The 24,605-nt window shown below is 48.6% G+C and overlaps 1 protein-coding gene across 2 annotated transcripts in view; it reads left to right on the top strand.

The window, feature by feature from the left end:
• LOC140391659 (phospholipid scramblase 1-like) overlaps window positions 1-24,605 on the top strand; it is a 133,033-nt gene that overhangs the window by 93,468 nt on the left and 14,960 nt on the right. For both annotated transcript variants that reach the window (XM_072476369.1, XM_072476368.1), the window contains one exon: window positions 10,638-10,799. In XM_072476369.1, coding sequence (XP_072332470.1) covers window positions 10,638-10,799 — 162 coding nt within the window. The remainder of the gene's footprint in view (window positions 1-10,637; window positions 10,800-24,605) is intronic.

The raw sequence follows: 24,605 nt of genomic DNA on the forward strand, positions 1-24,605 counted from the left end.
TTACAGAGTGACATCGATAGATTAATTGAATGGGTAAAATTGTGGAAGATGGATTTCAACACAAAAGTGTGACGCCATCCCATTTTGAACCAAAATGAATATATCCTAGGGTTGTTTAAATGGTAAAATGCTCAGAACAGTGGAGGATCAAAGAGGTCTACCGATCACTAAAATGGAGCAATCGTGTACAAAGAAAAATCAAAATGCTAGTGGAATTTTATCCTATATAATTAGAGGATTAAAATATAAAGGGGAGGAATTTTAATATGATAGTGGTTTTGATTATTGTGGAAGGAAATGGACATTAAACAAAGACTTTATAATTTGAATTATTTAGACAACATAGAAAAAGCAGTTTCCAATTACAATGGCAGTATTATTTTTGTATTCTTTCATGGCATGCGAGCATCACTCGGAAAGCCAGCATTTTTTGCTCATCTCTAATTGCCCTTGGGAAGGTGATAGTGAGCCACCTTAAACTGCTGCAGTCCATGAGGTGGATGTACACCCAAAGTGCTGTTGGGAAGGGTGGTTGTACTTTTCAAGACCCACCGCTGGTGATCCAGCCAGCCAGCCAAATGTCCACTGACCTTCGGCAGGACAGGAAGAGCCCAATGTCAGACGGGGCTGTAAAACCCCAGGGGGAATCATTGCAGCTTGTGGCAAAGCTCAAGAAGATTACAGAGCATTGCGATTTTGGGACTGCATGAAATGAGATGCTGAGAGATCAGGCGAATGCGGAATTAATATTCAGGTGGTGGATGGAGTGCTGATCAAGTGGTCTGCTTTGTCCTAGATGTGAGCGAATTTCTTGAATGTTGATGAAGCTGCAGGCAATTGAGGGAGTGTTCCATTACACTCCTGACTTGTGCCTTGAAGAAATTATGAAACTTAACAGAATGGAGGGTCCATGTGTATTTTCTGTATCTGTATACACTAGAATGTCTTGAATGTTTGTGTTCAATGTTGGACATTGCGTTAAGTGCTATTAAAGTACCTACACAGGTTGCATGGAAATTATAATTTCATATATTTCAATTTCATATATTTCATAAAGTTTTGACTAACGATGCTTCAGGTAAAGGGACTGCTCAAGAGATTAATAAAATTCTTCCTCCGAGATTAATGACCGTGATCAGATCTTCATTATTTCCACATCAAGCTTTGAAAATGCCATGGAAGAAGTGTTATTTTTCAAAAATAAGACTTGTGATCAGAGCACATTGTAATTTCTCTTGTGGTAAATGTATAGAATGACTGTGCACTGAATTTATGCAAAAATGGAACCATACAAACAATAAATTCAAAGCATTATTTAGGATGTATATGATGTGTTGGGTGCTCTGGATCCGTGGAACACATACAGGCTACCAACACTTAAAATAGAATAACACTATTTTATTAAGCTATAAACTGTTGAACATACTTTCACTGTGGGTTAGCACGATGTTAGATTAAACTAAAGACCTATGCCTATCCTAACCAGTCTATGCACTCAGCACATGGTGAAGATCTGTGCTGTAAGCTGTAAGCTCTGTCCTTTTGAGAGGCTGCATCCCGAATGAGTGGGAAAACTGATGCCCTCTGTCTTATAGTGAGTGTGCTCTAACTGGTGATTGGCTGCGGTGTTGTGTGTGTTGATTGGTCTTGCTGTGTCCATCAGTGTGCGTGTCTGCACCATGATATACTGGTGTATGTTATGACATCCCCCCTTTTATAAAGAAATCCCCCCTTTTATAAAAAAATGTATGTGTGTGGTAATAAATGATGTGTGGTGATAATGTTTCGAACTACGTGTGGGGTGCAAAGACATATTTACAGGACTATGTACATGAGAACTAAGCTATTTACATGGGAAGGTGCCCGGTGCAGAGAAGCAGTATGCAACAAAAGTAACGAGATCAACACTATATACAAACCAGGGAAACGATCAAATAAAGCAACAAAACAATTCAGAGAGTCCATAAATTCGAAAAGTTCATAAATTTAGTCTCTGAGGTGGGCAACGAATTCTGGGTGACCGCCTCAAGGGTGGGTCGAGAGCCACCGGTTCAGGAGCGGGCTGGACTGCGTCAAAGTCAGGGGGAGGCGGAGTGACAGGGAACTCTGCATAGTCCATGGCAGGGTCAGCAGGAGGGCGAGGTGACACTGGAGGATCATGTGGTGAGCGTGGAACGAGACGAAGGGCGCGTCGATTGCAGCGCAGAATAAAGCCATCCAGTAGATGAACCAGGAACGAGCGGGGGACCACCTGCCAAAGGACAACAGCGGTTGCAGACCAGCCACCATCCGGAAGATGGACGCGGACGTTATCATCTGGAGCCAGAGCAGGGAGATCAGCTGCATGGGAGTCATGAGCCGCCTTGTGCTGTGCACGGGACAGCTGCAACCGACGAAGGACCGGAACGTGGTCGAGGTCTGGGACATGGATGGGCGGCACCGTCGTCCTTAGGGTACGATTCATGAGTAATTGGGCTGGCGACAGGCCAGTGGACAGCGGGGCGGAGCGATGGGCCAGCAAGGCAAGGTAGAAATCAGACCAAGCATCGGCAGCCTTGCATAGGAGCCGTTTGACGATATGTACTCCCTTCTCTGCTTTGCCGTTGGATTGGGGGTACAGGGGACTGGACGTCACATGGGCAAAATTGTACTGCCTGGCAAAGTTGGACCATTCTTGGCTGGTGAAACAGGGGCCATTGACCGACATAACCGTGAGCGGGATGCCGTGTCGAGCAAAGGTTTCTTTACATGCACGAATGACAGCAGACGAGGTGAGGTCGTGCAACCGTACCACCTCCGGGTAATTCAAAAAGTAGTCCATGATCAGGACATAGTCTCTACCCAGCGCGTGGAACAGGTCGATGCCCACCTTGGTCCATGGTGACATGACCAACTCATGGGGCTGCAGGGTCTCACGTGGTTGAGCCGGCTGGAAGCGCTGACAAGTGGGGCAGTTGAGCACTGTGTTGGCTATGTCCTCATTAATGCCGGGCTAGTACACTGCCTCTTGGGCCTATCGGCGGCACTTTTCCATGCCAAGGTGGCCCTCGTGTAGTTGTTCCAGGACAAGCTGGTGCATGTTATACGGGATGACAATGCGGTCCAGTTTTAGAAGAACCCCGTCTACTACCGCCAGATCATCTCTGACATTATAGAACTGAGGGCATTGTCCCTTGAGCCACCGATCCATTAGGTGGTGCATGACACGCTGTAGCAAGGGGTCAGCCGCCGTCTCGCGGCGACTTTGGACGAGGCGTTCATCCGAGGCCGCGAATGCCACATGGACGTCAACCTGGCAGACAAATCCCACTGGGTCACATGGAGTGTTGACTGCCCTGGAGGGAGCATCAGCAATGATGAGGTCCTTGCCTGGGGTGTATACCAGCTGGAAGTCATATTGCCAGAGCTGGAGAAGAATACGCTGGAGGCGAGGCGTCATGTCGTTCAAGTCTTTATGTATTATATTGACCAGCGGGCGATGGTCAGTCTCGACGGTGAATTGAGAAAGTCCGTAGACATAATCGTGAAATTTAACAACACCGGTCAGAAGGCCCAGGCACTCCTTTCTATCTGCGCGTAGCGCCTCTCCGTGGGGGTCATCGCACATGACGCATATGCAACGGGGGCCCATGATGAGGCCTCATCACGTTGAAGGAGCACTGCCCCAATGCCGGATTGATTGGCATCGGTCGAGATTTTGGTCTCCTTTGCTGGATCAAAGAAAGCTAAGACAGGGGCCGTGGTCAGTTTTGCCTCGAGTTCCCTCCATTCGCGCTCGTGGGCAGGGAGCCATTGGAAGTCTGTCACCTTCCTGACCAGGTTGCTGAGAGCCGTGGTATGAGAGGTGAGGTTAGGGATGTGTTAACCTTAAAAAATTGACCATGCCCAGCAATCGGAGGTCCGCCTTCTTGTCCTCTGGTGTTTTCATAGCTGTGATGGCAGCTACCTTGTCCGCATCCGGCTGCACACCCAATTGGGAGATGTGTTGTCCGAGGAACTTAAGTTCTGTCTGACCAAAAGACCATTTGGCCCTGTTGAGGCGGAGGCCATGCTCATGTATACATCTGAATACGCGCTGGAGGCGACTAACATGCTCCTGCGGGGTGGTGGACCAAATGATTATGTCATCGACATAGACGCGAACGCCTTCAATACCTTCCATCATTTGTTCCATAATCCTATGGAACACTTCTGATGCAGAGATGCTCCCAAACGGCATCCTGTTGTAACAATATCTTCCAAAGGGGGTGTTAAATGTGCAGAGTTTCCTGCTGGATTTATCGAGCTGGGTTTGCCAGAATCCTTTTGAGGCGTCGAGTTTGGTAAAGAGCTTGGCGTGAGCCATCTCACATGTGAGCTCTTCGCGCTTGGGAATTGGGTAGTGCTCTCTCATAATATTGCGATTTAGATCCTTGGGATCAATGCAAATTCTCAATTCGCCGGAAGGCTTTTTTCCATATACCATGGAACTGACCCAGTCGGTCAGTTCCGTGACTTTGGAAATCACTCCTTGGTTCTGGAGGTCCTGCAGCTGCTGCTTGAGGTGGTCCTTACGGGGTGCTGGGACCCTGCGAGGTGCGTGCGCCACAGGCATGGCATTCGGTTTTACTAAAATCTCGTAGGTGTACGGGAGCATGCCCATGTCCTCGAAGACTTTGTGGTACTGGTTGATAATAGCGTCGAGCTGCACCCTGAAGTCGGAGTCCTGAAAGGCAGACGCGTCAGCAGGAGAGAGAGCGTGAACTCACTGAACAAGGTTCAACAGCTTGCCTGCCTGCGCACCAAGCTGGGAGGCTTTCGAGGAGCCCACGATTTCAAAGGGAAGGATGGCTTTGCGCGACCTGTGCATCACTTCAAGTTGGCATGAGTCGCTGGCAGCAATGGCATTGCCATTATAATCTAACAGCTGGCAGGATGGCTGGTTTGACACACAGGCTTTGGAGGTCAGACCGCGCAATGAGATTGGCGGAGGCACCGGTGTCCAGGCGGAATCGTATTTGGGACCGGTTGACTGTAAGGGTGGCACACCACTCATCGTCCGGATTCATGCTGTATACCGATAGAGGCTGGATTCTTTGCTCCGGGGACACCCTGCTTTTTGTAATGATACCGACTGGAAAAGGCGCCTTCGGGTCCTTGGTGTCAATATTGGGTAGCAGGTCGGTGACGGTGGGTTGAATGGCCCGGACATTCCTGCGAGGCTGGCTGGAGCGACGAGAGTTGGCAGGCTGAGCTGATCTGCATAAAGCAGCATAGTGGGCAAGTTTGCCACATCGCAGGCATCGTCGGGATTTGGCAAGACATTGCTGCTTTAAATGGGCGGCGCCACAGTTGCCGCAAGTTGCAGCGTCAGTACGTTCGCTGTGCCACCGCGCATGCGCGGTGCGGTCGTAGTGGTGTGCGCCTGCGCAGTACATTCATGGACGTCGCCGTCCCCTCGTTCGGTGCGCACAAGCGCGGGAGTCCGCGAAAAGCGCGCAAAATGGCCGCCCTCATCCAGGCTGAGGCCCTGGAGTTGCTCGATTGCTTAGACCCGTTCTGCTTTGTGGGGACCGTTTCAGCCGCTTGGATGTGGGAATACCAACTAGTGGTGTGTTCGTGTAGCACGCAGGTCTCGATGGCCATCGCGAGGGTGAGCTGGCTTACCTTGAGGAGCTGCTGGCGTAGGGGGTCCGACTGAACACCGAAAACAATCTGGTCGCGTATCATGGAGTCGGAGGTGGACCCGTAATTATAGGACTGCGCAAGGATGCGGAGGTGGGTGAGAAAGGATTGGAAAGGTTCATCCTTACCCTGTAAACGCTGTTGGAATACATAGCGCTCGAAACTTTCATTCACCTTGATGTCGCAGTGACTGTCAAACTTTAGGAGGACCATCTTGAATTTTGATTTATCTTCACCATCAGCAAAGGTGAGAAAATTGAAAATGTGGATGGCATGTTCCCCGGCCGTGGATAGGAAGAGAGCGATCTTCCTGGTGCCTGAGGCAGCTTCCCGGTCTGTGGCTTCAAGGTAGAGCTGGAAGCGTTGTTTGAATATCTTCCAGTTGGCCCCTAGGTTACCGGTGATGCGGAGCGGCGGCGGCGGGCGGACGCTGTTCATTTTCTGGTGGAAGGCATATCACTTACAGGTAGGTCTAAGAAGTTCTAACATCCCTCAACTACTGGTACCATGATGTGTTGGGTGCTTTGGATCCGTGGAACACATACAGGCTACCAACACTTAAAATAGAACAACACTATTTTGTTAAGCTAGAAACTGTTGAACATACTTTCACTGTGGGTTAACACGATGTTAGATTAAACTAAAGACCTATGCCTATCCTAACCAGTCCATGCACTCAGCACATGGTGAAGATCTGTGCTGTAAGCTCTGTCATTCTGAGAGGCTGCATCCCGAATGAGCGGGAAAACCGATCCCCTCTGTCTTTATAGTGAGTGTGCTCTAACTGGTGATTGGCTGCGGTGTTGTGTGTGTTGATTGGTCTTGCTGTGTGTCCATCAGTGTGTGTGTCTGCACCATGATACACTGGTGTATATTATGACAGTACAGAGTAATGCAAGTGCTTTTTCTAGCTTTCAGATTGATCTTTAATTTATTTCCCATTTCTTGCAAAATACATAAACCTATGTTTCCCTTGCTGAGCATTGCATTCCGTTTTCATTATGTTAAAATTCCAGAGTACAGGGATAAGGCCTATCGCAGGACATTATGAAAGTTAGGGAAGCAAATAGAGTAATTCTAAACACATTGGCTAGTTCCTGACAGCCTTGGGCTTAAAAGACTGCACATTGCACGTGGAAGGAAAGATTGAGGGGGAAGTAAGAATTCCTTTGGTTGGTGGTTCTTGGCAAAGAATGAGTTAGAGTCAGAGATTATGGTGTGTGACATCAGCATCATGAGCACAGAGGGGGGAAGGATTATGTAGGAGGGCATTCTTGGAGCTTCGGGCGCGAGAAGCATTGTGCATGTTGCCATTAAGAAATGGGTGTTTAACAAATGTACCTTTAAGAAATGGGTGTTTATCAGTGATGTCAGAGTGTGGGTGGAGCTGGGCTGTCTGTCAGCGTTTTACTTTCGTTTTAGGCTGTTTGCTGCAGGGTGTGTTTTAGTTTCGTTTTCAGTGTTGGAGCTGAAGCCAGACCAAGCAGATGTACTGCTGTTCTCCCTGCCATCAAAAGACGATCTCTTGATCATTTGGTGAATTCAGAATTATAAATGTTCTCAGTAGTGAATGTAAATCTAATGTGCTTCTGGTAAAAGGTGTTTTAAGTCTTATGGATGTTAAAAGGAAAGCTTAAAGGATTACTTAGTGTTGTATTCTTTGGGGGTTGTATTTGAATTAATGGTTGCTAAGATGTTCACTGTATGTTTTAAAAAGGTTAACTTGAGTTCATAGAATAAACATTGTTTTGCTTTAAAAAATACTTTTCCATTTCTGGTGTACCACACCTGTAGACCATAAGACCATAAGACATAGGAGCGGAAGTAAGGCCATTCAGCCCATCGAGTCCACTCCACCATTCAACCATGGCTGATTTAAACTCCATTTACCTGCTCTCTCTCCATAGCCCTTAATTCCTCGAGAAATCAAGAATTTATCAACTTCTGTCTTAAAGACACTCAACGTCTCGGCCTCCACCGCCCTCTGTGGCAATGAATTCCACAGACCCACCACTCTCTGGCTGAAGAAATTTCTCCTCATCTCTGTTCTAAAGTGACTCCCTTTTATTCTAAGGCTGTGCCCCCGGGTCCTAGTCTCCCCTGCTCATGGAATCAACTTGCCTATGTCCACCCTGTCTAAGCCATTCATTATCTTGTAAGTTTCTATTAGATCTCCCCTCAACCTCCTAAACTCCAATGAATATAATCCCAGGATCCTCAGACGTTCATCGTATGTTAGGCCTACCATTCCTGGGATCATCCGTGTGAATCTCCGCTGGACCCGCTCCAGTGCCAGTATGTCCTTCCTGAGGTGTGGGGCCCAAAATTGCTCACAGTATTCTAAATGGGGCCTAACTAATGCTTCATAAAGCTTCAGAAGTACATCCCTGCTTTTATATTCCAAGCCTCTTGAGATAAATGACAACATTGCATTTGCTTTCTTAATTACGGACTCGACCTGCAAGTTTACCTTTAGAGAATCCTGGACTAGGACTCCCAAGTCCCTTTGCACATCAGCATTATGAATTTTGTCACCGTTTAGAAAATAGTCCATGCCTCTATTCTTTTTTTTCGCACTTGCCCACGTTGAATTTCATCAGCCATTTCTTGGACCACTCTCCTAAACTGTCTAAATCTTTCTGCAGCCTCCCCACCTCCTCCATACTACCTGCCCCTCCACCTATCTTTGTATCATCGGCAAACTTTGCCAGAATGCCCCCAGTCCCGTCATCTAGATCATTAATATATAAAGAGAACAGCTGTGGCCCCAACACTGAACCCAGCGGGACACCACTCGTCACCGGTTGCCATTCCGAAAAAGAACCTTTTATCCCAACTCTCAAATACCTTGCCTCAAATACCATGGGCCCTTATTTTACTCAGCAGTCTCCCGTGAGGCACCTTATCAAAGGATTTTTGGAAGTCAAGATAGATAACATCCATTGGCTCTCCTTGGTCCAACCTATTTGTTATCTCTTCAAAGAACTCTAACAGGTTTGTCAGGCACAACCTCCCCTTACTAAATCCATGCTGACTTGTCCTAATCCGACCCTGCACTTCCAAGAATTGAGAAATCTCATCCTTAACGATGGATTTTAGCATCTTGCCAACAACCGAGGTTAGGCTAATTGGCCTATAATTTTCCATCTTTTTTCTTGTTCCCTTCTTGAACAGGGGGGTTACAACAGCGATTTTCCAATCCTCTGGGACTTTCCCTGACACCAGTGACTATTGAAAGATCATAACTAACGCCTCCACTATTTCTTCAGCTATCTCCTTTAGAACTCTAGGATTTAGCCCATCTGGGCCGGGAGATTTATCAATTTTTAGACCTCTTCGTTTCTCTAGCACTTTCTCCTTTGTGATGGCTACCATATTCAACTCTGCCCCCTGACTCTCCTGAATTGTTGGGATATTACTCATGTCTTCTACTGTGAAGACTGATGCAAAGTACTTATTTAGTTCCTCAGCTATTTCCTTGTCTCCCATCACTAGATTACCAGCGTCATTTTGGAGCGGCCCAATGTCTACTTTTGCCTCCCGTTTGTTTTTAGTGTATTTAAAGAAACTTTTACTATCATTCCTAATGTTACTGGCTAGCCTACCTTCATATTTGATCCTCTCTTTCCTTATTTCTCTCTTTGTTATCCTCTGTTTGTTTTTGTAGCCTTCCCAATCTTCTGACTTCCCACTACTCTTTGCCACATAATAGGCTTTCTCTTTTGCTTTGATGCATTTCCTGACTTTCTTTGTCAGCCATGGCTACCTAATCCCCCTTCTGATAACCTTTATTTTCTTTGGGATGAACCTCTGTACTGTGTCCTCAATTACTCCCAGAAACTCCTGCCATTGCTGTACTACTGTCTTTTCCACTAGGCTCTGCTCCCAGTCGATTTTCGTCAGTTCCTCCCTCATGCCCCTGTAGTTACCTTTATTTAACTGTAACACCTTCACATCTGATTCTACCTTCTTTCTTTCAAATTGCAGATTGAATTCTACCGTATTATGATCACTGCCTCCTAAGTGTTCCCTTACTTTAAGATCTTTTATCAAGTCTGGCTCATTACATAACACTAAGTCCAGAATGGCCTGTCCCCTCATGGGCTCCATCACAAGCTGTTCCAAAAAGCCCTCCTGAAAACATTCAATGAATTCCCTTTCTTTGGGTCCACTGGCAACATTATTTACCCAGTCCACCTGCATATTGAAGTCCCCCATGATCACTGTGACCTTGCCTTTCTGACATGCCCTTTCTATTTCGTGGTGCATTTTGTGCCCCTGATCCTGACCACTGTTAGGAGGCCTGTACATAACTCCCATTATGGTTTTTTTGCCTTTGTGGTTCCTCACCTCTACCCACACAGACTCCACATCATCTGACCCTATGTCGTTTAGTGCTATTGATTTAATTTCATTCCTAATTAACAAGGCAACCCCACCCCCTCTGACCACCTCTCTGTCTTTTCGATAGGCTGTGAATCCCTGGATGTTTAAATGCCAGTCCTGAACCCCCTGCAACCACGTCTCTGTGATGCCTACCACATCATACCTGCCAGTCACAATCTGGGCCACAAGCTCATCTACCTTGTTCGTACACTGCGCGCATTTAAATATAGCACCTTTAATTCTCTATTGAACTTCCCTTTTTGTTTTTTGGGCCATGGGCCATGTGCTCCCCATACCACAATCTATTAAAATGTGTGGGTCAGGTGAACTCCATGATACACTTTCGGGTTCTCTGAACCCTGGCCCATAACAATGTGTATTGAAACTTGTTGAGCTAGTGCTGAATAGTAACGCAAATATATATAAAGACAGGTCCTGAGCACTTGTTGGTTTTTACATTGAATTGATTTTGTTTTATTTTACTTATTTTGTAATCTTGAAAAGTAGTGCCTGATTATTCTTTGAATTCCTTATAATATGCAGAAATATGTTTGCAGATTAATAAATTTATTGTCCTTATTTTGCAGATGGAAGTTCAGGCACCACCAGGAAAGACTATTGGCTATGTTACCCAGGAATGGCATCCCTTTATACCTAAATTCAGCATCCAGAATGAAAAACAGGAAACTGTGTTGAAAGTCAAAGGTCCCTGCTTGGCATTCAGTTGCTTTGGTGATATAAACTTTGATGTAAGTGAAATTGGGAGATATTTTAGTGACTTTCAGTGACAACTTGCACAAAAGCAGTCAAAGTTTCATTCCAACATGCTATTCCCTACTTTTTTTCTGATGAAGGCTGCTGATAAAAATGACGAGAGGGGTTTTAACACACACAATGGGCAGGGGAGATTTGGGCAGGCTGAGGGACCAGGGTTAACTTGTTTTGTAAAAATGTTTTAATCCATACCAATCTGTTGTGTATGCGGCGACTTCCAGTTTAATCCCGATGGGATCGAGGATGTCTGAGTAACCCTGGAGAAGCAGGCCAGTAATTATAATATATTAAAGAGGTTCAGTTCCTTGGATTTTTGAGGTCATTTGAATTAAACAGCTGCGGATCAATTTCCCAGGGCAAGAGAAACGCAGCAGCTGAAAGAAGGCAGGAGCTGTCACATCCAGCAGGGGAGTGCTTTTCCAGCACTGCGTGTGGACCAGGAGGAGCAGGAGGGTTCCCACCCTGCCCCCAACACCCAGCCCCGCAGCAAACTTGCACTGTCCCTCCTCCCCACCTCCACTTCCTACTTCCCATAGATACGGGGGACAAATATCATTTATTTAATTGGATGACATTCAAGGTTATCTTTTTACCACTAAGATACTGAGTTATTTTTTGTCTACATAAGTGAGTGAATATTAACACACTTAGATGTTTTTCAATTTCCTTGTATTTTAGTTGAAGCATTTAGTTTATGCAAAGAAGGGCTGACTTCTGCATTAAAACTATAGACAAAATAATGTCCTAAAATACATGAAATATCTGTCAGTTAATACAACCTTAAAGTGAATATCAGATACTTTCCTCTCCACCGTGGAGCTAGGCAGGGATGTCCTATGTCCCCCCTGCTGTTTGCACTCGTGATTGAGCCATTGGCATTCACGTTAAGACATTTGGGGGTATGGAAAGGGATGGGGGGGGAGGGGGGAGAGAGAGATAGAGCATAGGGGGCGTCATTCTCCGACCCCCCCGCCGGGTCGGAGAATCGCCGGGGGCTGCCGAGAATCCCGCCCCCGCCGGTTGCCGAAGTCTCCGGCACTGGAGAGTTGGCAGGGGGCGGGAATCGCGTCGGTTGGCGGGGCCCCCCCGCTCGATTCTCCGGCAGCCCCGCCGATAAATTGCCTGTCCCGCCGGCGTGGATTAAACCACCTTTTGAACGGCGGGACAAGGCGGCGTGGGCGGGCTCTGGGGTCCTGGGGGGGGGCGCGGGGCGATCTGGCCCTGGGGGGGTGCCCCCACGGTGGCCTGGCCCGCGATCGGGGCCCACCGATCCGCGGGCTGGCCTGTGCCGTGGGGGCACTCCACCATGGCGGAGGCGGAAGAGACTCCCTCCACTGCGCATGCGTGGGAAACTGTCAGCGGCCGCTGATGCTCCCGCACATGCGCCGCCCGGGGATGTCATTTCCGCGCCAGCTGGCGGGGCAACAAAGGCCTTTTCCGCCAGCTGGCGGGGCGGAAATTCCTCCGGCGCCGGCCTAGCCCCTCAATGTTGGGGCTCGGCCCCCAAAGATGCGGAGCATTCCGCAGCTTTGGGGCGGCGCGATGCCCGTCTGATTGGCGCCGTTTTGGGTGCCAGTCGGCGGACATCGCGCCGTTTCGGGAGAATTTCGCTCCGGGTGTCCTTATATGCCGATGACTTGTCATTATACATGTTGAAACCGAGTGTCTCAATAGGGGTAATACGGAGCTGTTTCGAGTGTTTGGGTCTTTCTTAGGGTACAAATTAAATATAGACAAGAGTGAATATTTTGTGGTGTCTCGGCCAGGGGTGGGGCTTGTCATTCCGTAGGGCAGGGACTCGCTTTAGATACCTGGGGGTGAAGGTTTCTCTGGATTTGGGGGGGGGTCCATAGGCACAACATTTCTAGTTTGGTGGGAGGGTGAAAGCTGATCTGGCAAGGTGGGATGGTTTCCCTCTGTCACTGACTGGTCGGGTACAGGCGGTTAAAATGAATGTGCTGCCGCGATTCCTATTTATTTTCCAATGCCTTCCGATTTTCCTGCCAAAGGCATTTTTTAGAGAGATTAAAGGGATGATTACCTTGTTCATTTCGGGAGGGAAGGTGGCCAGAATTAGAATGATGCTACTTCAGAGAGGCAGGCAGGCAGGGGGTTTGGGTCTTCTGAACCTGATGTATTATTACTGGGCGGCGAATGTGGAGATGGTACGGAGCTGGGTCAGAGGAGTTAACTCCCAATGGGTCTGAATGGAGGGGAATTTGGGTAGGAGGTCGGGATTGAAAGCATTAGCAACAGCGCCGCACCCGACGGCCTGGAGGAGATACTCGGGAAGTCCGGTAGTAATAGCTTCATTGAGAATTTGGAGGCAGTTTTGCCAGCACTTCAGGTTGGGGGCAGGATCAAGGGAAATACCGATTCGATAGGTTTGAGCCAGGGAAATGGGATGTGATGTGTTGGGTGTTCTGGATCACATACAGGTCACCAACACTTGAAGTAGTACAACACTATTTTATTAAAAGGTTAACTGTTTAAACATACTTGAACTGTGGGTAAATACAATACCAGCTTTAACTAAAGACCTTTGCCTTGTCCTAACCAGTTGATGCCCTCAGCACATGGTGAATGTCTGTGTTGCAGGCTGTGAGCTCTGTGCTCCGAGCTAGCTGCTACTCGAATGAGCGGGAACTCTGATATTCCCTGTCTTTATAGTGCATGTGCTCTCACTGGTAATTGGCTGCGGTGTTGTGTATGTTGATTGGTCCCACTGTGTGTCCATCAGTGTGTGTCTGCACCATGATATACTGGTGTATATTATGACATCCCCCCCTTTATATAAAAAAATGTGCCTTCGTGACAATAAATAGTGTATGGTGAATGTTCCTGACTACGTGTGTGCGAAATATTTACAGGACTATGTACATAAAACTAAGCTATTTACTGGTAAGGTGCCTGGTGCAGAAAAAAAGTGTGTCACACAAATAACGAGATGAACACTATATACACACCACTTGAACGATTAAACGGAAGAACAGAACAGACCAGAGAGTCCATCAGTGCAAAGTTCACAAATTAAGTCTCTGAGGTGGGCGACAAATTCTGGTTGACCGCCTCAAGGGTGGGTCAGGAGCCACCAGCTGAGGAGCGGGCTGGACTGCGTCAGAGTGAGGAGGATGCAGAGTAACCGGAATCTCTGCATAGTCCAGGTCGGGGACAACAGGAGGGCGTGGCACTGGCGGAGGATCACATAGCGAGCGCGAAACGAGACAAAGGGCACGTCGATTACAGCGTCGAATGGAACCATCCGGAAGACGAACCAGGAACGAGCGGGGAGCCACCTGCCGAAGAACCACAGCAGTTGCAGACCAGCCACCATCCGGAAGATGGATACGGACGTTGTCATCTGGAGCCAGAGCAGGGAGATCAGCTGCACGGGAGTCATGAGCCGCCTTGTGCTGTGCACGAGACAGTTGCATTCATTGAAGGACCGGAACGTGGTCGAGGTCTGGGACGTGAATGGACGGCACTGTCGTCCTCTGGGTGCGACCCATGAGCAGCTGGGCTGGCGACAGGCCAGTGGACAGTGGGGCCAAGCGATAGGCCAGTAGGGCGAGGTAGAAGTCGGATCCCGCATCGGCAGCCTTGCAGAGGAGCCGTTTGATTATGTGGACGCCCTTCTCCGCTTTGCCATTGGATTGGGGGTACAGGGGACTGGATGTCACATGCACAAAGTTGTACCTCCTGGCAAAGTTGGACCATTCCTGGCTCGCGAAGCAGGGGCCGTTGTCCGAAATCACAGTGAGTGGGATCCCGTGACGAGCAAAGGTGTCCTTACAGGCACGGATGACTGCAGACGATGTGATGTTGTGCAAACATCCCACCTCCGGGTAGTTTGAAAAATAGTCTACAATCAAAACATAGTCCCTGCCCAGCACGTGGAACAGTTCGATGCCGACCTTGGACCAAGGGGACGTGACCAACTCATGGGGCTGTAGGATCTCACGTGGTTGGGCCGGCTGGAACCGCTGACAGGTGGGGCAGTTGAGCACTGTGTTGGCGATGTCGTCATTGATGCCGGGCCAGTACACTGCCTCTCGGGCCCGTCGGCGGCACTTCTCCACGCCAAGATGGCCCTCGTGTAGCTGTTCCAAGACAAGCTGGCACATGCTGTGCGGGATAACAATGCGGTCCAGCTTCAGGAGGACACCATCAACTACCGCCAGATCGTCTCTGATGTTGTAGAACTGCGGGCATTGGCCCTTGAGCCACCCGTCTGTTAGGTGGCTCATGACATGTTGTAGCAGGGGGTCAGCTTCAGTCTCGCGGCAAATTTGGATGAGGCGTTCATCTGTGGCCGGTAGATTGGAGGCCACTAAGGCCACATGGGCGTCAACCTAGCAGACGAATCCCACTGGGTCACACTGGGTGTTGACTGCCCTGGACAGAGCGTCGGCTATGATCAGGTCTATGCCCAGGGTGTATACGAGCTGAAAGTCGTATCGCCGGAGTTTGAGCAGAATGTGCTGGAGGCGAGGCATCATGTCGTTCAAGTCTTTTTGTATTATATTGACCAGCGGGCGATGGTCGGTCTCGACGGTGAATTGGGGAAGGCCGTACACATAATCATGAAATTTGACAACACCGGTCAACAGGCCCAGGCACTCCTTTTCTATCTGCGCGTAGCGCTGTTCCGTGGGGGTCATGGCGTGTGATGCATATGCAACGGGGGCCCATGATGAGGCCTCATCGCGTTGCAGGAGCACTGCCCCAATGCCAGATTTGGCTGGCATCGGTCGAAATTTTTGTCTCTTTCGCTGGATCAAAAAAGGCCAATACCGGGGCCGTGGTAAGTTTGGTTTTAAGTTTTAAGTTTTGTCCATTCGCTCTCGTAGGCAGGAAGCCGTTGGAAGTCTGTCGTCTTCCTGACCAGGTTCCTGAGAGCTGTTGTATGAGAGGCGAGGTTAGGGATGAACTTCCCTAGGAAGTTGACCATGCCCAGAAATCGGAGGACCGTCTTCTTGTCCTCTGGCTTTTTCATGGCTGTGATGGCAGCCAACTTGTCCGCATCCGGCCGCACACCCAACTGGGAGATGTGGTCCCCTAGGAACTTGAGTTCCGTCTGGCCGAAGGAGCATTTGGCTCTGTTGAGGTGTAGGCCCTGCTCCCGGATGCATTTGAACACGCGCAGGAGGCGACTGATATGCTCCTGCGGGGTGGTGGACCAAATGATTACGTCGTCAACATAGACCCAAACACCTTCAATGTCTTCCATCATTTGTTCCATGACCCTTTGGAATACGTCTGACGCCGATATGATCCCAAATGGCATCCTGTTGTAATAATATCTGCCAAAAGGGGTGTTAAAGGTACACAGTATCCTGCTGGTTCAGTCTAGTTGAATTTGCCAGAATCCTTTCGAGGCGTCAAGTTTGGTGAAGAGCTTGACCCGAGCCATCTCGCATGTGATCTCTTCACGCTTGGGGATTGGGTAATGCTCCCTCATTATGTTGCGATTCAGATCCTTTGGATCAATGCAGATTCTGAGCTCGCCGGAAGGCTTCTTTACGCACACCATGGAACTGACCCAGTCGGTTGATTCCGTAACTCTGGAGATCACTCCTTGGTCTTGGAGGTCCTGCAGCTGCTGCTTGAGGCAGTCCTTGAGGGGTGCTGGAACTCTGCGAGGTGCATGCACCACAGGCGTGACGTTCTGTTTGAGTATGATCTTGTAAGTATATGGGAGCGTGCCCATGCCTTTGAAGACGTCGCGGTGCTGGTCGATGATGGTGTCGAGTTGCGCCCTGAAGTCAGCGTCCTGGAAGGCAGACGTGTCATCAAGAGAGAGAGAGTGAACTCTATGAACGAGGTTTCGCAATTTGCACGCCTGTGCGCCAAGCAGAGAGTCCTTCGAGGAGCCCACGATCTCAAAAGGAAGGATGGCTTTTCGTGACTTGTGCGTCACTTTGAGTTGGCATGAGCCGGTAGCAGGAATGATGTTGCCATTGTAGTCCAATAGCTGGCAGGCCGATGGGAGAATGGTTGGTTTGACACAAAGGCTTTGGAAAGCAGACCACGCCATGAGATTGGCGGAGGCACCAGTGTCCAGGCGGAATCGTATTTGGGACCGGTTGACCGTCAGGGTGGCACACCACTCATCGTCTGGATCGATGCTGTATACCGACAGCGGCTGGTGTCTTTGCTTCGGGGACAGCCTGTTTTTCGTTACGACGCCGACTCGAAAAGGCACCTTCGGGTCCTCGGTGTCACTGCTGTGTGGGAGGTCGGAATCGGACTCGGTGACCATGGGTTGAATTTCCCGAACATTCCTGCGAGGCTGGCTGAAGCGATATAAATTGGAAGACTGAGCTGCTCGACAGCAGACAGCATAGTGGCCAAGTCTTCCACATCGTAGGCTTTGTCGAGATTTTGCGGGGGATTGCCGCTTTAAATGGGCGGAGCTATAGTTGCCACACGTCGGGACGTCAGCGCGTTCGCTGCGCCACCGCGCATGTGTGGTGCGGTCCTGCATGGTGCGTGCCTGCGCATTACGTTCCTCCATGTCGCCGTACCCTTGTTTGGTGCGTACAAGCGCCAGAGTCCGCGAAAAGCGCGCGAAATGGTCGCCCTCATCTAGGCTGAAGCCCTGGAGGTGTTCAATCACTTCGACCCGTTCCGCCTCGTGGGGACCTTGCCGCGCCATTTTAGCCGCTTGTATATGGGAGTACCGACTGGTGGCATTTTCATGTAGGACACAGGTCTCGGCGGCGGTCGCTAGGGTGTGTTGCTTTACTTTGAGGAACTGCTGACGTAGGGGGTCCGACTGAATACCGAAAACGATCTGGTCGCGTATCATGGAGTCAGAGGTGAGCCCGTAGCTGCAAGATTGCGCAAGGATGCGGAGGTGCGTTAAAAAGGATTGGAAAGGTTCGTCCTTACCGTGCAAACGCTGCTGGAACTCGTAGCGTTCAAAACTTTCATTCACCTCTACGCTGCAGTGAGTGTCAAATTTGAGGAGAACCATCTTGAACTTCGTCTTGTCTTCGTCATCTGCAAAAGTGAGAGAGTTGAAAATATGGATGGCCTGGTCCCCGGCCGTGGAGAGGAGAAGAGCAATCTTTCTGGTGTCCGAGGCGCCCTGCCTGTCCGTGGCTTCGAGGTAGAGCAAGAAGCGCTGTTTGAAAATCTTCCAATTGGCCCCGAGGTTGTCGGCGATGCGGAGTGGCGGCGGCGGGCTGATGTTGTCCATGTTGCAGAATGACGGAATGCTGGCGGAAGGCAGATCACTTGCAGGTAGGTCTAAGAAGTGCTAGTATGCAACTACTCCTGGTATCATGATGTGTTGGGTGTTCTGGATCACATACAGGTCACCAACACTTGAAGTAGTACAACACTATTTTATTAAAAGGTTAACTGTTTAAACATACTTGAACTGTGGGTAAATACAATACCAGCTTTAACTAAAGACCTTTGCCTTGTCCTAACCAGTTGGTGCCCTCAGCACATGGTGAATGTCTGTGTTGCAGGCTGTGAGCTCTATGCTCCTAGCTAGCTGCTACTCGAATGAGCGGGAACTCTGATGTCCTCTGTCTTTATAGTGCGTGTGCTCTCACTGGTGATTGGCTGTGGTGTTGTGTATGTTGATTGGTCCCACTGTGTGTACATCAGTGTGCGCCTGCACCATGATATACTGGTGTATATTATGACAGGATGGAAATTTTTGGAGATGGAAGGAAAAAGAAATTAGGACACAAAAAGATTTGTTTCTTGGGGGTCGGTTTGCGGGATTGAAGGAGCTGGGAGCGAAGTATGGGCTGGAGGAGGGGGAATTATTTAGATACATGCAGGTTTGAGATTTTGCCAGAAAAGAGACACCGAGCTTTCCAGTAAAGCTGGCTTCCACATTGCTGGATGAGGTGTTGATGACCGGGGGACTGGAGAAGGGGGTAGTACCAGCGGTTTACCGAGCTATTTTGGAAGAGGAGAAGGCAAATGTGGAGACGGTACGGAGCTGGAAGGGATCAAGGCAAAGTGGGAGGAAGAGTTGGGAGAGGGTATGGAGGAGGGGTTCTGGTGTGAGGTGCTCCGGAGGGTGAACGCCTCCACCTTGTGTGCGAGGTTGGGGCTGATACAGCTGAAGATGGTGTGTAGAGCACCCCTTACAAGGGTGAGGATGAGCCGGCTCTTTGAGGGGGTAGAAGATGTGTGAACGTTGCGGGGGGCCCCCGCAAACCATGTTCATATGTTTTGGTCCTGTCCAAAGCTGGGTGTTTACTGGAAGGAGGTTTTTGGGGTAATCTCTAAAGTGGTGCACGTGAAACTGAACCCGGGCCCTCAGGAGGCTATATTCGGGGTGTCGGATCAGCCGGGGTTGGAAACCGGCGCGGAGGCAGATGTTGTAGCCTTCGCCTCGTTGATCGCCCGAAGGCAGATCCTGTTAGGGTGGAGATCAATCTCCCCACCCTGTGCCCTGGCGTGGCGGGGGGACCTGCTGGAATTCTTGACGCTTGAGAAGGTCAAATTTGAACTGGGGGGAAGGATGGAGGGGTTCTACAATACATGGGCGTTACTCATTATGCACTTTCGAGAATTGGATCACATTGAACAGTGGGGGTGGCTGGGAGGGTTGGGGGCGGCTGAGAGGGTTTGGGGGAGGGGGACTGTATGTGTTAATGGGGACTTTGGGTGATTCCTGATATATTTTTTAAAAAGTGAATATCACAGATTTCTAGGTTTATATCTTAAAGCTAATTGATAAAAGATTTCATGAAATTTTGCCCGGAGATAATTTTTGCATCTCTTTATTTGAATGAATTAAACTGAGTTTAGTAGGATGAGAGAACTTTCATTTATATAACTCCATTCTTTACTTCGGGATGTCCTGCAGTTTTGCAACGGCCAATGAACTTCTTTTGATGTGTAGCTGCTGTTGTAACATAAGGGAACACTTTACATATGCCTTTTTAATGCAGGCAATCATCCCTAAGTGTTTCACAATCAACACAGAACTATTAAGGCATGACTAGATGTGACTAAAAATTTGATTGAAGAAGGTAATTTTAGTTTGCAAGAAAGGAATTTTAGTTTGCAAGGAAGGAGAGCAGGAATAGGCCAGAAGGCTTCTCAAATCTGCTCCTCAATTCAATTAATTCATGACTAAACTTCTAAATCAACTGCATTTTCTCACTTTATCCCCATATCCCTTAATTCCCTTTGTGTCGAAAAATATGTTTATTGACTGAGCACCACAGCCCTCTTTGGTGGAGAATTCCAGGAGTTAGAAATGTCTTGTTTTCTGCTCCTCTCAGTCCAAACTGGTCAACTCCTTATCCTGTGTACCGAACAACTGTTCTGCATCTACCCTGTCAAGCTCCCTCATTCTTCTAAACAGCAGAGAATATACACCCATTCAATCTCCTCATAAATTGACTTTCCTGTCCAAGAGGAAAGGGAGGCGGAGAGGGAGGTTTGGGGTCAGTTATCCAGAGTTAAGGCTGAATACACAGCAGGTATAATGGGATGGAAGGATTGAGGGATTCACAAATGGCTAGAGTTAGAGGATGCTGAGTTTAAATCGGTTGTAGAGTTGTGGCAAGGTGCAGAGTTGGGAAAGGTGTGAGGCTATGTAGGAATTTGAACGTGAAGGTAAGAATTTTAAATTTGAGGTATTGCAGTGGAAGCCACTAGAAAATAGAACATTACAGCGCAGTACAGGCCCTTCGGCCCTCGATGTTGCGCCGACCTGTGAAACCACTCTAAAGCACATCTACACTTTCACTTATCGTCCATATGTCTATCCAATGACCATTTGAATGCCGTTAGTGTTGGCGAGTCCACTACTGTTGCAGGCAGGGCATTCCACACCCTTACTACTCTCTGAGTAAAGAACCTACCTCTGACATCTGTCCTATATCTATCTCCCCTCAATTTCAAGCTATGTCCCCTCGTGCTAGACATCACCATCCGAGGAAAAAGACTTTCACTGTCCACCCTATCTAATCCTCTGATCATCTTGTATGCCTCAATTAAGCCACCTCTTAACCTTCTTCTCTCTAACGAAAACAGCCTCAAGTCCCTCAGCCTTCCCTCATAAGATCTTCCCTCCATACCAGGCAACATTCTGGTCAATCTCCTCTGCACCCTTTCCGATGCTATAATGCGGCGACCAGAATTGCACGTAATACTCCAAATGCGGCCGCACCAGAGTTTTGTACATCTGCAACATGACCTCATGGCTCCGAAACTCAATCCCTCTACCAATAAAAGCTAACACACTGTACGTCCTTCTTAACAACCCTCTCAACCTGGGTGGCAAATTTCAGGGATCTATGTACATGGACACCGAGATCTCTCTGCTCGTCCACACTGCCAAGAATCTTACCATTAGCCCAGTACTCTGTCTTCCTGTTATTCCTTCCAAAATGAATCACCTCACACTTTTCTGCATTAAACTCCATTTGCCACCTCTCAGCCCAGCTCTGCAGCTCATCTATATCCCTCTGTAACTTGTAATATCCTTCCGCACTGTCCACAACTCCACCGACTTTAGTGTCATCTGCAAACTTACTCACCCATCCTTCTACGCCCGCCTCCAGGTCATTTATAAAAATGACAAACAGCAGTGGCCCCAAAACAGATCCTTGTGGTACGCCACTAGTAACTGGACTCCAGGCTGAACCTTTCCCATCAACCACCACCCTTTGTCTTCTTCCAGCTAGCCAATTTCTGATCCAGACTGCTAAATCACCCTGAATCCCATGCCTCCGTATTTTCTGCAATGGCCTACCGTGGGAAACCTTATCAAACGCTTTACTGAAATCCATATACACCACATCAAGTGCTTTACCCTCATCCACCTGCTTGGTCACCTTCTCAAAGAACTCAATAAGGTTTGTGAGGCACGACCCACCCTTCATAAAACCGTGTTGACTATCTCTAATCAAATTATTCCTTTCCAGATGATTATACATCCTATCTCTTATAAACCTTTCCAAGACTTTGCCCACAACAGATGTTGCTCACTGGTCTATAGTTACCGGGGTTGTCTCTACTCCCCTTCTTGAACAAGGGGACAACATTTGCTATCCTCCAGTCTTCTGGCACTATTCCTGTAGACAAAGATGACTTAAAGATCAAAGCCAAAGGCTCAGCAATCTCCTCCCTAGCTTGCCAGAGAATCCCAGGGGATTTATCTATTTTCACACTTTCCAGAATTGCTAACACCTCCTCCTTATGAACCTCAAGCCCTTCTAGTCTAGTAGCCTGTATCTCAGTATACTCCTCGACAACATTATCTTTTTCCTGTGTGAATACTGACAAAAAATATTAATTTAGCACCTCTCCTATCTCCTCGGACTCCACGCACAACTTCCCACGGCTGTCCTTGACTGGCCCTACTCTTACCCTCGTCATTCTTTTATTCCTGACATATCTATAGAAAGCTTTAGGGTTATCCTTGATCCTACTTGCCAAAGACTTCTCATATCCCCTCCTGGCTCTTCGTAGCTCTCTCTTTAGGCCCTTCCTAGCTAACTTGTAACTCTCGAGCACCCTAACTGAACCTTCACGTCTCATCTTTACATAAGCCTCCTTCTTCCTCTTGACAAGTGTTTCGACTGCTTTAGTAAACCACGGTTCCCTCGCTCGACCACTTCCTCCCTGACAGGTACATACTTATCAAGGACATGCAGTAGCTGTTCCTTGAACAAGCTCCACATTTCCATTGTGCCCATCCCCTGCAGTTTTCCTCTCCATCCGATGCATCCTAAGTCTTGCCTCATCGCATCATAATTGCCTTTCCCCCAGATATAACTCTTGCCCTGCGGTATATACCTATCCCTTTCCATCACTAAAGTAAACGTAATCGAATTGTGGTCACTATCACCAAAGTGCTCACCTACCTCCAAATCTAACACCTGTCCTGGTTCATTACCCAGTACCAAATCCAATATGGCTTCGCCTCGCGTTGGCCTATCTACACACTGTATCAGGAAATCCTCCTGCACACATTGGACAAAAACGGACCCATCTAAAGTACTCGAACTATAGCGTTTCCAGTCAATATTTGGAAAGTTAAAGTCCCCCATAACAACTACCCTGTTACTTTCACTCCTATCCAGAATCATCTTTGCAATCCTTTCCTCTACATCTCTGGAACTTCTCGGAGGCCTATAGAAAACCCCTAACAGGGTGACCTCTCCTTTCCTGTTTCTAACCTCAGCCCATACTACCTCAGTAGACGGGTCCTCATCAAACTTCCTTTCTGCCACCGTAATACTGTCCTTGATTAACAATGCCACACCTCCCCCTCTTTTACCACCTTCCCTGAGCTTACTGAAATATCTAAACCCCGGAACCTGCAACAACCATTCCTGTCCCTGCTCTGTCTATGTCTCCGAAATGGCCACAACATCGAAGTCCCAGGTACCAACCCATGTAGCAAGTTCACCCACCTTATTCCGGATCATAGATCATAGCATTTACAGTGCAGAAGGAGGCCATTTGGCCCATCGAGTCTGCACCGGCTCTTGGAAAGAGCACCCTACCCAAGGTCAACACCTCCGCCCTATCCCCATAACCCAGTAACCCCACCCAACACCAAGGGCAATTTTGGACACTAAGGGCAATTTATCATGGCCAATCCACCTAACCTGCACATCTTTGGACTGTGAGAGGAAACCAGAGCACCCGGAGGAAACCCACGCACACACGGGGAGGATGTGCAGACTCCGCACAAACAGTGACCCAAGCCGGAATCGAACCTGGGACCCTGGAGCTGTGAAGCAATTGTGCTATCCACAATGCTACCGTGCTGCTCCGATGCTCCTGGCATTGAAGACGACACACTTTAAACCACCTTCCTGCCTGCCAGTACAATCCTGCAACTTTGAAACCTTACTCTTGACCTTACTACTCTCAACCTCCTGTATACTGGAGCTACAATTCAGGTTCCCAATCCCCTGCTGAACTAATTTAAACCCTCCCGAAGAGCATTATCAAATTTCCCCCCCAGGATATTGGTACCCCTCTGGTCCAGGTGTAGACCACCCCATTTGTAGAGGTCCAACCTACCCCAGAATGAGCACCAATTATCCAGGAATCTGAAACCCTCCCTCCTGCACCATCCCTGTAGCCACGTGTTCAACTGCTCTCTCTCCCTATTCCTCGTCTCGCTAGCACGTGGCACGGGTAACAACCCAGAGATAATAACTCTGTTTGTCCTAGATCTAAGTTTCCACCCTAGCTCCCTGAATTCCTGCCTTACATCCCTATCCCCGTTCTCACCTATGTCATTGGTACCTATGTGGACCACGACTTGGGGCTGCTCCCCTTCCCCCTTATGGATCCCGAAAACACGATCCGAGCCATCACGCACCCTGGCACCTGGAAGACAACACACCAACCGCGAGTCTCTCTCGTTCCCAGTTAACAAGTACAAGTGTCTTGGATTAAAGGTACTGGGCAGGATAGGTTCCATTTAGCTGAGCTTTAGGGAAGCTGAAGTTGATCAAGGTTGAGGAATTGTGGGCATCACGATGGCGCAATGGTTAGCACCACTGCCTCACGGCGCTGAGGACCCGGGTTCGATCCCAGCCCCATCTCACTGGCTGTGTGGAGTTTTCACATTCTTCCCGTGTCTGTGTGGATCTCACCCCCAGAACCCAAAGATGTGCAGGGTAGGTGGATTGGCCATGCTAAATTGACCCTTAATTGGAATAATTAATGTTAAAAAAAAACTTTTTTTTTATAAAGGCTGAAGAATTGGGGGTGGGATTCTGTGATCCTGAGGCTAAGTGTTGACGCCGTCGGAAACGCCGTCGCTTACC

This window comes from Scyliorhinus torazame, chromosome 15, assembly GCF_047496885.1.
Source record: "Scyliorhinus torazame isolate Kashiwa2021f chromosome 15, sScyTor2.1, whole genome shotgun sequence".
NCBI lineage: Eukaryota > Metazoa > Chordata > Chondrichthyes > Carcharhiniformes > Scyliorhinidae > Scyliorhinus > Scyliorhinus torazame.